The 14,246-nt window shown below is 42.6% G+C and overlaps 2 protein-coding genes across 4 annotated transcripts; one reads left to right on the forward strand and one right to left on the reverse strand.

The window, feature by feature from the left end:
- The first annotated feature begins 132 nt into the window (after positions 1-132).
- Positions 133-2,298, forward strand: ATP5MK (ATP synthase membrane subunit k). The gene is made up of 4 exons (XM_062496350.1): positions 133-190; positions 1,090-1,187; positions 1,278-1,373; positions 2,213-2,298. The coding sequence occupies exons 2-3, from the start codon at positions 1,101-1,103 to the stop codon at positions 1,368-1,370; spliced, it is 180 nt and encodes a 59-aa protein (XP_062352334.1). The 5' UTR covers positions 133-190; positions 1,090-1,100; the 3' UTR covers positions 1,371-1,373; positions 2,213-2,298.
- A 1,027-nt stretch (positions 2,299-3,325) lies between these two features.
- TAF5 (TATA-box binding protein associated factor 5) lies at positions 3,326-13,715 on the reverse strand. Of its 3 annotated transcripts, none has more exons than XM_062496487.1 (11): positions 13,211-13,715; positions 11,806-12,040; positions 10,787-11,102; positions 9,994-10,157; positions 9,388-9,523; positions 8,777-8,897; positions 8,081-8,210; positions 6,873-7,037; positions 5,724-5,901; positions 5,403-5,580; positions 3,326-5,132 (listed from the first exon to the last, which is right to left on the reverse strand). In XM_062496487.1, exons 1-11 carry the CDS (start codon positions 13,713-13,715, stop codon positions 4,915-4,917), a joined length of 2,346 nt encoding a protein of 781 aa, XP_062352471.1. In that variant the 3' UTR covers positions 3,326-4,914. The 3 variants fall into 3 exon arrangements, with proteins under 3 accessions (XP_062352471.1, XP_062352470.1, XP_062352472.1); XM_062496486.1 differs by having other exon boundaries at positions 11,806-12,046; XM_062496488.1 differs by lacking the exon at positions 6,873-7,037.
- Positions 13,716-14,246: the final 531 nt, after the last annotated feature.

The following is a 14,246-nucleotide window of genomic DNA, read 5'->3' on the forward strand; positions in this document are numbered from 1 at the left end:
GCGCGGGGCGGAGGGAAAAGGGCGACCGGAAGTGACGGAGGCGCGTCTCAGCCGCCAGAGGCGAGCGGGCGGGGCCCCGGGGGCCGCAGCCAATTGGCGCGCCCGGGGGCTGCGCGCGGCGCCCGCCGCCGCCATCTTGTGGGAGGGCAGAGGCGAAGGGCAGAGTGCGGCGGGGACGGCGGTGGCCGAGGTACAGCGGGGCGGCCCGGGCGGGGTCGGGTGCCGGGTCGGAGTTGGGTCCTGTTCCTGCAGGGCAGGAGACCTTCAGCCGCGGCGCCGCTCCCTGCGAGTCCTGGGCGCTGCCGCATCCCTTCCCCGGTCCGAGGCGAGCGCGGGGTCGTGGATGTAGCCGGCCAAGGGCACCGGGCTCCTCCGGAAAACGGGATTCGTGTTGTCACGGGGTGCCTTCCCATCCTTGGAAGGGCTCTTCGGCTCTTGCCCAGGCTTGTTCATCCGTCAGACACGAGAAAAGATGACCTTGGCTTCTCAAGCCTTTTCCAGTAGCGTGTGGCAGACGTGTAGAGGGGCTGTTTCGTTAAGCTTTTTAACTATTACCCGGTCACCCGAGCTAACGCTTTAGCTGGTTATAGGCCAGAGATAACGCTGCTGGATTGTGTTAGATAAGAGGTAGATGGCACATAGGAGTGTTAGTGAGTGCAGCGCCTGCAGGGGCACCGGCGGCTGCAGCATCTGCGGGACTGGGGAACTGTGTCGGGTGTGGGGCGCCTTTGGGGCTCGGCAGAAGAAAAGCAGCAGATGTTTGTCCTAAACATAACATCCTCTTCAGAAAAATATCTAAATATCAGAAATATCTAATATCAGAAAAAATCTAAACATTAAAAAACCACTCTGCTTTTATTGTGCAGTGAACCCTTTATTTTTTTATCTGCTCCCATCACCTGTTATGCTTCTCAGGAGAGAATGTTCTGGATGTGCCTACTCCTTATGTATATCCACTACTTGTCAAATGTCCTGAAAGCAGATATAGAAGCAGACAATGGAATTATGAAGCTCAGTAGAGATCAGTTTGATTTTCTTATTGATCCTGTCCAAGTCACTTTAAATTAACTGTTGTGTACTGTTTGTTAGGACAAGCAGCCATGGCTGGCCATGACTCAGGATCTCAACACCAATTCACTGGATTTCAGAAGTACTTCAATTCCTATACCATGATAGGCAGGAGGAATGTATGTATTATGTACTTTGTTTTGTAGGCTTGTACAATGGTGTTTTTTGGGGCTCAGACTGAAACTAAATTTAACTTTTCTGTTTTCCAGTATGTAATAGCAACATACACAGGTGTTGCACTCCTTATCTTGTATTTCAAGTTTAGGCCTAAGAAGCAAACGCCTGCTGTGACAGATAAGTAAAAGGTAAGTGGCTGATGTTCCTCCAGGACTAAAATGCTTCAGTGCCAGCTCAGGAAGCAGCAACAAAGGACTAGTTGCCAATAATACAGTGTAATGAGAGGCAGAAACACAGGCACATGGACTTCCTATTTATCATTTTAAACCTCAGACTATGGCATCAACTTATTTGGGGGCATTGTGAATGAAATTAAAGGGAGTGCAGAAAGTATGGGTTACAATATTCTTGTTCTTCTGATATGGTAAATGGGACTAGGGATGGGATAAAGGGAGGGAGGAACAGAAGGCTGTTGCAGCAAGATACATCAAGCTTTGCCTACAAATATTAGGTGCCTCTGGTCTGCCCTTTTGCTGTAAAATAGGGATAACTTAATTTGTAGGTTATTGAAATAATGAAGTAGTACTTAAGGACTTATTTTTTGACTGTATTAGAATTCTAAGTAGAGATTAATGCAGTCTGTTAAAACCTTAATTTGAACAGAGTAAAAGAGCACCATATGATGGAGCTGTGTATGTTGCACACGATTATTCAAGGCCCATGCAGAAGTGACTGGACTTGTATAGCAACAACCACGTGTTACAAAATTTTAGACTCACTTTCAAATAAAGAATTTTCACCAAAATGGAATATTGGCAAAACCTATGGGCTGTCATCATAGGAAGAAAGGGGTATAAAACAATAAGCTTTAGCATTGTTGTTGTATATTAAAGGGACATCAGTCACTTCTTGTGGGGTGTGCTGAAATTTGGCTGCTCACAGCTAAAATAGTTTGGGCTTGGGGCAGGGGGATGCTCAGTTAACATTGTGCAAGAATTGCTATGTATGACCTTTTTTCTCTTGGCAGGTTCCTGGCATGACTGGGCCTCCAATCTGTGTCAATGTAATGCAAGCTAATAACTTGTGGCTAATAAAATATAAATAATTACTTGTTTCATGGGAAATATGAAACAGTCCAAAAAAAAAAACTAAAGTGTGGTACTTCTCATTTTTCCTCCTTTGTCAAAAATAGTTGCTTGTAGTATAGAGATGGAGCATCTGATCGTGTCATTACTGTCTTAACTCTGTTGCTGTTGTAAAACTTCCTGAGGTGTTCTGAGCACCAAGCAGTAACCTAGGAAGGACCTCAGCTGCACAGCTTGCATAGTTTGCAGCCACCTGGTTGCTCCCACATTTCACATTCCAAGCTAGTAGCTTGCATGGAAACTCTGATGTCTTCTGCCTCAGTTGTCTGTATTTTGCACAGAACTGCTTTGGTTTTGATGAAAAATCTCTGAAAATAGGCTGACCCAGTTATGGTATTTGAGCTTTTTCTGTTACTGGCTTCTGTTGCAGAGGGAAGGAAAATGACTTAGCTTGCTGATGTTAAGCTCTCGTAACTCTGCACATTCATGAACAGTGACCCAAACGGTCCAGTGCTTGCTTTTCCTGTCTCTTGTGAAAGGAGGTGCTCTACCAGTTAGGTGTGTGCAGCTTCCTTCCTACCCAGCACTAAAATCTGTCTATCACATTCTCCACAGTGTATTTTATGGCTCAATTAACACTTGGTACCTTCCCTAGATGTCCCAGTAGTGCTGATGTGTTAGATGATAGACATTTCTGCCAGCAGCAGGGGTTGAACTATGCTAAAGCTTGCAAATACCCTTCCTAAACTGAGGACAGCAGGAAGTAGGAATGAATGCTGGAAAAAATGGAAAAATTAATTACAGGGTCTTGATGCTCTCTATTTCCCCTACTAAAGAATGGTGGCTGTAAGAGTGTAATAATGTCAGGAGCTAGAAGCTGTTACCTTCCTTTAGAATAAGATTTATAGGAACAGCTACGGTCAACCTAACATTTCTGATTACTTTGTTTCTCTTAGCAGAGTTGTCACAGATACAAACTGCTCTCACTTCCATTTTGGCCATCAAGGGAGGTCAATATCTTCATGTACCATATAGACACAAACTATGTGGTTTTAGTATTTATTATAATATCAAAAGTATAAAACTGTACAAAATACAAAGGCAGAATGTGGCAGTGTTTTCTTTAAGCTGTCAAAATTGTACTTAAATGTAACTGGTCATACTGAGAGCTATGAAATTTTGTTGAGGTATCATTACACAAAAAAGAATCAAAATAATTTTTACCCTTTTTTCTTTGAAGAAAACGTCTAGGTGAGCTTCCTAGTGAATTTTCCACACTTTATTTTGATGTATAATGCCTGTAGTATACCTTTACTCTAAGAGAAAGATGAGTTGAAAGAGGAGGTAGTTCTCCATTTACTTGACCTTAGAAATTACAAGTCTTGTTTTTATTTTCACAAGAGAGCCAGTAGATTGTTCAAGTGTCTAAGTCCTTACTGTGAAGTAATGAACACAAAACAGATTTCTCTGCACAGATCTTGTAAGAGATTAAGAACAAAAACCAACCCAAGCCCCACTGGACCTGGTCTTTGGTGGTGGTGTTTTCAGTTCAAAGACATTTCAGTTCAAAGACACTGACGTTATCCCCAGTGTTCTGCATGTTACTCTTCTTCAGAAATAAAATACAGCTTTATTGTTAGTTCAGGAAGATTCACTGAGTACAATCTTGTGGGTGGGAATTGTCACTCAGCAGACAAGCTGGCCCTTCAAAAGCAAACTGACCATGCACTTATCCTTTCATGCTGCTATAATGTTTCAATTTCTTGGCTAGTTTTACTGTTTTTTATGTTAAACCTTATCCAGAAAGGATACAGGTTATTAATATTCTTTTACATCTAACACAAAGTAAAGGGTTTAAGTCCACTTTTTAGAGTGACTATTTCAGTTGTGCCTTAGTTGCCCTTTTTTTATTTTCTCATATAATAAAGTATGAAAGTAAATAAAAGTTCACATTGCGCTTCTGGTTGCTTACCACACTGACAGCACTGGCTACCTTTGAAAATAGTAACAAGATCTGTGTTTCTGAGACCTCAAAAGAGCAGGTGAGTTTGAAATCTTTTCAGGACTTAGTACTTGGCTGCATAAAAACCATACACGGAGCTTCACAGCAGTTCCCCACAAGCATCGGGCTGTCGGGCCCGCTCCGTCAATGCCCGGGTTGTTGCTATGATCTCACCACGCCTGCTGCCCAGACCAGGCTGTAGTGAATCAAACTACATTCTTTCCTGAAAATGGACAGTTTTGCTTGTGTTTGAGACTGATGAAACATTTGCTAACCATAAATTAAGTGCTTTAAAAAAATCTGAGAACACATGTAAAGGCTGTTAACTTATCACAAGTTTCAGCAGAGCTTGGTATCACCTCTGGGAAGAGATGGCTCTTTTCATATGTACATATCTATGTTACCAAAAGCACCACGAACAGTTCCTTCTTTTACAGCCACGATGTCTTGTCAATCTCCAGCATTTTCAAACTGCAAATAAATATAAAACAGCAGAACTGAGAAATGCTGCTTGCACTAATTACAGTTTCATATTACTTGCAATGGACTCGTGGGGTCCTTTTGTTCGAGACATTCCCTCTCGTCTCACATCCTGAGGTCACTACTGTGATGACTTGGCACAGTCAGTCTCAGCTTCCTGATCTACTGTGAGCTGTAGGCTCCTGCAGCCAGCAGCAGGTTCCTGCGTGTGAAATGGAGATGAACAACCGGGGTTGATTTGGTCATGTATGTGCCCAGTAGCAAGTCCTGTGAGTTTTCAGGCAAGTTTATGTGTCCAGTGGCTGTAGTAAAGTCATCAGTTTCTAAATCTTCAAATGCCTTTACAGCATCCCACAGACGAACTGTGTTATCCATTGAACCTAAAAAAAAAAACCCCACAGTTTAAAGTATTTTATTAATAAAATGGTATATTAAAAATGGTTCTGGGGAGCAAGTTAGCAAACATTAAAGCTCAGAAAGCAAAAGACTATAGCAAGCATCATATAGCGTACTGAATGCTCACATAAAAGTTACCAGTCCTTGCTGGTTTTGCTAAGCAAGTGATTCTACTTTGTCTTTCTCAGTTTAAGGAACAAATTATATCATTCCTCTTCAGAATTACGGAATACAGTGGACCTGGTGAATTTTACCTGATGCTAAAATCTCCCCATCCCTACTGAATCTGAGCGCGTAGATAGTGTCAGTGTGCCCTTTCAACTCGCCAACCATCAAACCGTGTCCAATATCCCACAGCAGAACTCTTCCATCTGTTGCTCCAGTAGCCAGGAATCGTCCATTAGGAGAAAATGCCAATGAATGAATTGGTCCCTAAAACAGACAGGGGGAGGCAGCAAAACAAGTTAATTAAGTCTACTCACATTCAGTCAGTCAAGCTGTGTACAGAACAGAATTGTTTAGAATCTCAGCACAGAAATAAAATCACTTTCACTCTGTCAGTGATCTGCCTTTACCTTATGTCCAGTGAATATTCTTACACAATTCCCATTCAAAACATCCCAGAGCCTTATAGTCCTGTCTGCTGAGCCTGTAGCAATATAGTTGGAGTTTGGATGAAATCGGGTACACGTCACATCTGCAAGATGGCCAGCAAAGATCCGTAATGGCTGGTAGTGATCTGTTGCCCACAGACTGAAAAGAAAAGCTTTGTTAATAAAAGAACCCTAAAGAAGTTCAGTCTCTGTATCTGCTGGAGCAGCTCTAGAGGAAGCCACAAAAATGCAGAGAGGGCTGAAGTACCTCTGCAATGAGGAAAGGGTAACAGTTTAGCCTGGAGAAAAGTTGGCTCTCGGGAGAACTTGTTGTGGCCTTTCAGTACTTAGAGGGGAATTAGAAGAAAGATGGGGACAGACTTTTTATCAGGGCCTGTTGCAACAGGACAAGGGATAATTATTTTAAAATAAAGGCAGGCAGATTTATTCTAGATATAAAAATGATAATGATTTTAAAATAAAGGAAGGCAGATTTAGTCTAGATATAAGGAAGACCTTTTTTACAAGGAGGGTAGTGAAACACTCAGCTTGTCAAGAAAGGTGGGAGATACCCCATCCCTGGATACATTCAAGGTCAGGTTGCATGGGGCTCTGAGCAGGCTGATCTAGTTTAAGATGCCCCTGCTCATTGCAGGGCTGTTGGACTAGATGGCCTTTAAAGGTCCCCTCCAACCCAAACTGTTTCACAATTCTGTGACGTTACAGAATGAGAAAAAAAAAAGCAATTGTGGAGTGATTTCTTATTGGTCAGTTTACTGAATCAGCAGGATGTCTTTTGGAAAAATATACTTTTCAGAATGGAGAAAAAGAATATTCTGTCAGGTTGTTCAACAATTAGAGGAGAATACTTCTAATCACAGGGTCACTTAGGAGGACATAATCTCTTTAATCATCAGATAATGTGTGTTGAAAAAATAGAAAAACCATGAGATAATATAAAGCATGTTGAAAAAAATAGAAAAACAACATTAAAACATTTGTTCAGTATTTTAACTGACATAAAATTTATGTTAAGCAATACAGTAGGCAAGAGTATATCAGCTAATGACTTTCAGGGTTGATCCACCACAGACTGACCCAGACACGTAAAAAACACAGGCAGTTTCTTACCGAGCCACTCTGTCGTGCCCCCCAGACACAAAGTAATAACCATAAGGAGAGAACTGTGTATCCCAAACTGGATAATTGTGTCCTTTATATCCCACCAAACACGTGAATGTTTGGAGACTCCACAGTCTCACGGTGCCATCCTCAGAACAGGACAACAGATAGTTCCTGTCATAAGAGGAAACATAGCATATAATGTATCAAATTTACACGGGGGGGGGCGATACAAATATTGCATAAACACTGTGAGATGTCCATAGAAGTGTCCCCTCAGCAGCACCAGTTTGGCATGTCACCCATAAATCAGCATTTCAGTGCAGTAAGCAACAATAACCAGTTCAAGCAGAATCCAGACCTAGGCCCTTATGCAAAAAAAAAGAGATGATTTGGCATTGATGATTAATTCTGATGGCACTTAACAGTGAGGGGAACAAGGCGGGGAAAAAAAAAAACAAAACACACCACAGAGGAGGTCATTACTCAAGAATTCCAGTTACATGAAAAAAGTACTAGTAAACTGCTACACTGTATTATTTTTTAAAAGGTCTTCTATTACAACTCTGAACAAAATTTCATGATTTCCCAAAAGAGAATTCATATCATGATCTTATTCTCAATTAATAATTATAGACTATATTTGTCCCACACAAAGTTTACTTCTCAGCTGCCTGTCTGTGGTGGCTGTTTCCTGACTAAACACATGCAAAAGCAAAACCTGAGACATTTAAACCTCTTTTCCACTGTCCAGACTCCCATCATTACGCAAAGGTTTAAAATCTCTTATTTTAAAGATTCTGTTCCATACATTGTGAAAATAAAGTCTCAATAGAATATAAGAAACTTGAAGTGCAACAATGAGCTAATGAGACTAAGTTTTGCAACACTAAGTTATGTTAGTGCTGCAGTATTTTTCTTCTCTATGTATCAGTTAGTTAAAACTCAGCTTAAACTACAGTTTGCAAAACTATAGTTTTGCCATTTAAGTCCTAAATCTCCAAAACAGTGCTGGTATTATCAGCTTTAGTTGATTTCACTAATAGCTGACAGAGCTTAACCTCTGAATTTTATGAGCATTTCCACAGTTTCTTTACAAGCTCCATGAGCAAGAATTGCTTTAACCTGGAAAAAGCTGCATTAAGAATATGTTCTCATTCACAGCATGCAATTAAAACTGAAGACAAGCAAACTAGTTAGAGCTTGTAAACTTTTACCTATCAGGACTGAAGCTGGTGCCATAGACAGGTCCACTGTGACCATATAAAATCTTCAACTCACTTGCTGTTTTCTCATCCATGATCCTCTCCAAGACATCATCTGATTCTTTGTCAATGAGACTGAGGTCTGCAAGATTTCAAAGTTCATGTATCAGAATAACTGTCAGAAGTTCAAAGATAAATATCACCATGATATCATCTCAGTTAAATATCAAGATTAAGAAATGTTTGCTCAGTATCCAGCCTTCAACCACAACACAATTTTACACAAACAGCAGAATTAAAGCAGGCTGTTTTCCATGAATTTGTGTAGGTGTTTAGCTAAGGGCATTCTTTTCCAACCTTCCCAGGGTTCCCTCCTTTCCCTCATGGCACCTCTAGTCCCTCTCCCCAGTCAGCTAACTCCAACTGTCTATTACACCATCCAGTTAAGAAGCACAATGGCTAGTTCCAAGCTCTGTGCACTAACCACCTCATAGCAGGTATACATGAACAGATTTCTCATTCATTTAAAGCTGTTTCTAATTGTAGTATGTAAGATGTAATCATATATCTTTGCAGATATTATTTCTTCAGAGTGAAGCATCTAACTAATGCAGCCAGCTCTCCTGCCACAGATATCTTCCCCATTCAGGCAGAACACAAATGTCACAAGTTATGTGTGTGCCTATTAAGTGTTATTGTCTTAATTACCTGCAGCTGTTTTCACACTACGTAGCTTTTTTGGAGTCACAGACCACACTCTGACAGTAGAGTCAGCAAAACCTCCTACAATCATGCTGGAGTCATCTGTAATATCCACTGCAGTCAGACCCTACAATCAAAATATCCAGTTACATTGTTTGCATGTCTCACGATACATTGCAAATATTACAAAATCCTAAGAACTATTAAAAAGGTAATTTGACTAATTTACAAAAATAGAATTACTGTAGGATAAACACACACCAATTCTTGCCCCATTAAAAATAAAGCTTTACGTATGAAGTACAGTCAGTAGTGAGAAAGAGTATTGCTTTCCACTACTCCAGTGCAAAAAATCTACTTTGTTCTGTAGGAAACACTTAGGGCAGGACAAGCAAAGGAAGGAATTATAGCAAAATCCAAGCAAAACCAAGGAACATGGAAATTTTATAGCTTAAGAAGTCTTTGAAGAGAATTTTGAACATTTTGGAATGTAAACTTGGCAATGCTTAATCTAAATACTCCAGTAAGTCTTGCCAACACTATTATGTCTTTTTTCCTTAGCGAGATACTCATAATTTTTATCCCCTTTCCTCTATTACTCAAACTCTTTTACAAACCTGGTAAGCATTAAGGAATGTGTAGAAACAGATGGAGGGCAGGCACTCTGGTCCAAGACGCACTCGCCTCGCAGCTTCCTTCATATTCATTACTTTATCCAGCTTGTCAGAGTCTTTCAGTTCTGGCAGAGGAATTCTACACAAGAAACACACATTTTTACCAAGTAAAAGCACCTTACTTACTGTTATTCCAAACAAAGAAAGTGAAACCTCTGTATGCAATCCCACACCTCTGTATTCAAATAAGAAACAAGAATTAGAAAAAATGAAAGACTACATTGAAGACTAACTGACAAGAAAGAGAGCCAGTAGCTTTCAGAATTTCAGACAGGTACAGGAACAAGATAAACTGAGAAGGACCTGAAAAGATTAGTGGGTAACCAAGTCAAATTTCATCAAGGGAAATCTAGATTGCCTTGATAGGCAGTGACAAAGGGTTGTACGCTAACGGTTCCATGACCTCCCTTAGAAGTATTGTGGCTAAAGCTGTGTACAGCCAAAATAGCCAAAAAGATAAAAATGCCATGTGAATAGAGATGCAGATTTGGCTTGACAAGACTGGATTTTAAAGATATCTCTACACCCTACACCTCATTTCCTTGGTACCTGTTTTGGGGAGGAGCATTAGGGTCCTGTTTTTTACTTTTTGACCCTACATTATCTTTTTTAGGTTTTTTCTTCTTTGGCTTTCCTTCCTCATTTTCTCCTTCTTCATCTTCATCATCCAAAGGCACATCAAACTCTGGTTCTTTCAATAAACCAAAGAAAACCTACAAGCCGATAAAAAAAACACACAAGACAAAACAGTAATTGCTCTCCTTACTGAAAACTAAAATTTCAAATGATAACTTTTCAATGTAGTATTCCAAGCAAGAGAGCTGCTCCTTTAAAGCTGCTCTGTTTAATATTACAGCATATGTTACTGGTTTACCCAGCCAACTGATCTGGACAACTGTAAGTTCTCCCACAATCTTTTAGCCCTTCCTTAAAGCAGAATCCCCACCCTACCTCATTTATTTATATAGTACTGTGGTACTGCACATATAGCTCTTTTAGTAACAACTGGTAGCAAGTCAAAATTACTATCTGCTGTACAAAAGACGTAGCCAAATAGCCAAGTGTCCATTTTAAAACTCCAAAGTAATTACTGAGTTAGTTTAAGTTTAGTTTAGTGGGCTGAACACAAAAGGTTATCTCTCAAAAGGGTTCAGCAGTTTCATCCCAACTGACAGCAACACATCTTGATCTCTCTATTCCTGTCAACACCTGTTAGCAAAGTTCCCTTCCTTTGTTCATGCTCTCTTTTAAGATCTCAAGTTACAACTATCAATCTATACTAAGGTGTCTCCCTGAAAAAACAAGGACATTTGTAAAAAGTGCAACAATCTTTGTCTCCTACCTTTGCTTTATTAGCCTCTCGTTTTGCCTCCCCAGCCAAGCTTCCAACCATAGCATCTATCTGTTGTTTACTGCGAGGCATTCCATCAAAAATATCAATGTAAAGATGCTCCTGAACAATGTTCCAGATTTGATTGTTCTGCTTTTCCTGAAGATGCCTCTTCAGGAGTTGGTAAGAGTCACGGGAAATGCGCAGCACAAACTTGCTTGTTCGGAAATCCAGCATGGTCTCGTTACCTTTCATATGTTCTTTTTTGGTTAAGCTAGACAATACACGCAGGTCATCCTGGTAATAGCACTCCTGATCCCCATGAAATCTAATGAAACAATTTAAGATAGATGATAAAAGGTTTAGTTACTAAGTCACTCACAACACTTAGTATTGTTATATAATAGTTGTGGCAAGGGACATTTCAACTATTTACAGAACCATTTGAAGGGAAACAAAGTTATCCTTTTAGATTGAAGTATTTCACAATTGGTCTGAATCCACAAAACAAATATTATTTTCTTCTCAAGTGATAAACAAGTGAAACATAGTAAGAGTACATAGTAAAGTTATAGATTAGCCAGAAATTAATTTCATCAATGTCATTTGAAGCACTTCCATGTACATGCTATGATATCAGCAAATACTTACAGCATTCATTATTTTGGCATCTCAGTGCAACCTTCCAGTGCTAAAAACTGACCCCACCCCATCTTTCCCTAAAGATGCAGAATCTCTTCATTAATACTTTTGCAGCAAGGAGCCCATCAGCACACCATTAACATGGTACCAACTCTGCCAATGCACAGTTCAGTAGTTTGCACATCTTTCTAACAGATTGGAAAAGAATTTAAGAAGAGTTACTACAACCCATGACACTGTTACTTGAGATTTCAAATCTCTTCAACTTTAGAGAAGAAAAATAATACATATACACATATACGTATATAAATCTATGCTACTATAGCTCACAGATTTAGCCAAAGCAGCAAACACAAAATAATGCAAATGTACAAATGAAAATTAATTACCTTTCAAAAAAAGACTTTGCTTCACTCTCATGTTGATTGTAGACCAATTCCAAGTACATGTGCACAAAGAGAGGATAAAAGAGCTGAGACAATTCTGCCCGATGACAGTCCAGGGAGCACTCGATGAAGTGTTTCAATCCACTATAGTACTCCTCGTACAGCGTCGGGTCCCCTTGCTGGTTGTAGGCTGACAACACCGCGCTCACGTCCGGCTGATCCTCCACAACCACCGCGCCTCCGACTGCAAAAGCACCAGCCAACAACAACAGCTGCTCAGTCTGGAAGAGCCAGCAAACAAACAGTGGCCACAACCCCCTGGTCAGGTGAGCAATACACGTCCTGTGTTAGTTCAGCACTAAACAATAAAAAGTCTAAACAATACAAGTGAGAGCACATTGGTCCAGCAGCCAATTCTCTCCAGCACATTTTTGGACATTCCCTGCCAACAGCTGCCTGTAAAATAGGTACTTAGTGCCTAATTCAGCCAGCATTTTAAGTGTAAAGAAAGAAGCCACTAACATCACCAGAATGAGTTATTTTACTGCTAGGGCTAGAAACTCTTAAACAAGGAGCAGAATGCTAAGATATACCCACTATAATTATTTTGTTTCCAGCAAACAAGCAAATTAAGTAGACTAAGTGAAAAATTCACCAAGACCACTGCACAGCCATCACAGAGCAGGGATACTTAACACTCTGGTTCTGTTCTAGACAGCACTTATTACACACTTCCATTGTTTTGTCTTCTATATAAAAACAATCATACCTGGTGATGTCAAGAACAAGCTGACTTAATGCTGTACACTCACTGGGACTCAGACTAGCAGTTCCTGAAATGCCATTATTCAGTAAAGCTGCGTTGCAGAACACCTTGATTAACACTTAGAATTAAATTATCCAAAGAACATCCCAAGTACTCAGAAACCTGATAAAGAAATTTTTTCAACAGGCAGAAAGCCTCATCTACAAATATCCCACGGCTCCTTCACCAAAATACATCCTGTGTATCAGACCTCTGTTCTCATCCCTGTGGCCAGACCCAGCACAATCCCCACTAACTACCATGGAAACTTCATGTTCCTGCTTCTACATCTGCTACTCTAGTTGTGATGGAACACGAAGACAAGCGGGAGCACTTGTCACTTCACAATGCTCCCTGCAAATTCAAGAGACACCCTGTCTTTGGCCCCTTGTTCCAGGAGATGCGGATTTCTCCACGCATTGTACGGGAAAATGAGACATCCAGGGACCTCCCGCAAGGCCGGAGTAGACTCTCGGTGGCACCAAGAACCTGACACCGACCATAACGGAGAGCTCCCGAGGCTGCGAGCAGCACATGGGCTCCCCGCTTCCCGGGGTTCCCGCCGAGAAGAGGGACTGACCCCGCAGACCCCGCGGGCCTCACCTTTCCCCGGCGGCACAGCGGCAACTGCAGCCACCCCGGGGCTGGAAGTCGCGACAGTGGCGACGTTGCCTCCTATGGCGACGGCGGCAGCGCTGGTGGCCCGGCCGAGCAGCGCCTCGCCGGAGTCCGCGTCGCTGCCGGAGCCCCCCAGGAGCCCGGCGCTGGCGGGGCTGAGGGCGACGGCACCCAGATCGTCTCCGAGCAGGCGGGCTTCGCGACGTAGGATCTCCTCGGACTCGCGGAGGTTGCTGCGCCGCAGGAATTGCAGAACAGCCACAAGCGTCTGCCGGTCCAACGCCGCCGGGGAGGCGGCCGGGCCAGGAGCCGCGGGCTTCGCAGGTGCCGCATCCCCACCGCCTCCCGCCACCTCTCCCTCCGCCGTGGCGGCCGGGCCAGCGGCGGGAGCGGCGGCGGGAGGCACCGCGGGCGGCGGCGGTGGCGTCCCCGCGTCGGGGTCCGGCTGCACCGCAGCCACCTCTGCCGGCTCCTCATGCAGCGCCGCCATCTTGCGCCGCCTTCCATTCGCCGGCGGCGTACGGCCGCCGCCAGGCGCGGCCGCCGTTACGACAGTGAGGGCAAAGGAAGGGCACTGCTGCCGCTGCCCCCACAGGCACGCGCGGCTTCGTTTTGCGACGCTGTGGAAGCGCTTTGTGGCAGCGGGGCCGGAGTGCCGGGCTGGTGTGAGGAGCAGGCGCTGGGTGGGCACCGCGGGGCTCCCGGAGCTCCCTGGAGCAGAGCAAGGAGGACCTGGGACTTTGTGCCCTCTGTGCCCTTAGAGGCCGGGCGCCCGATTAACTTAATTACGGCTGGGCCGATGTGTTGTCCAGATATTTCTAGTACTTCTTTTAATTGTGTCTGTTAAACAGAGATTCAGTGATACTTGTCGAAAGGCTGAGAGAGCTGGAGGTGTTCAGCCTAGAGAAAAAAAGCCTCCAGGGTGACATCACAGCAATGTGGTAATTGATAAAAGATTCGTGTTAATCATAGAAGTTTTGGAGTTTGCATAAACCAGAATACTTAGATAAGATATGGAACT

Source organism: Cinclus cinclus, chromosome 7 (assembly GCF_963662255.1).
Source record: "Cinclus cinclus chromosome 7, bCinCin1.1, whole genome shotgun sequence".
Classification (NCBI taxonomy): Eukaryota; Metazoa; Chordata; class Aves; order Passeriformes; family Cinclidae; genus Cinclus; species Cinclus cinclus.

What these genes read in the sequence shown, in the direction of transcription:
- ATP5MK (XM_062496350.1), top strand. Translation starts at nt 1,101, where the DNA reads ATGGCTGGCCATGACTCAGGATCTCAACACCAATTCACTGGATTTCAG. An exon ending in CCATGATAGGCAGGAGGAAT is followed by an intron (nt 1,188 to 1,277) that starts GTATGTATTATG and finishes TCTGTTTTCCAG; the next exon opens with TATGTAATAGCAACATACAC.
- TAF5 (XM_062496486.1), bottom strand. Translation starts at nt 13,715, where the DNA reads ATGGCGGCGCTGCATGAGGAGCCGGCAGAGGTGGCTGCGGTGCAGCCG. An exon ending in GAGAGGCTAATAAAGCAAAG is followed by an intron (nt 10,158 to 10,786) that starts GTAGGAGACAAA and finishes ATCGGCTTGTAG; the next exon opens with GTTTTCTTTGGTTTATTGAA. An exon ending in TAGTGTGAAAACAGCTGCAG is followed by an intron (nt 8,211 to 8,776) that starts GTAATTAAGACA and finishes GAAATCTTGCAG; the next exon opens with ACCTCAGTCTCATTGACAAA.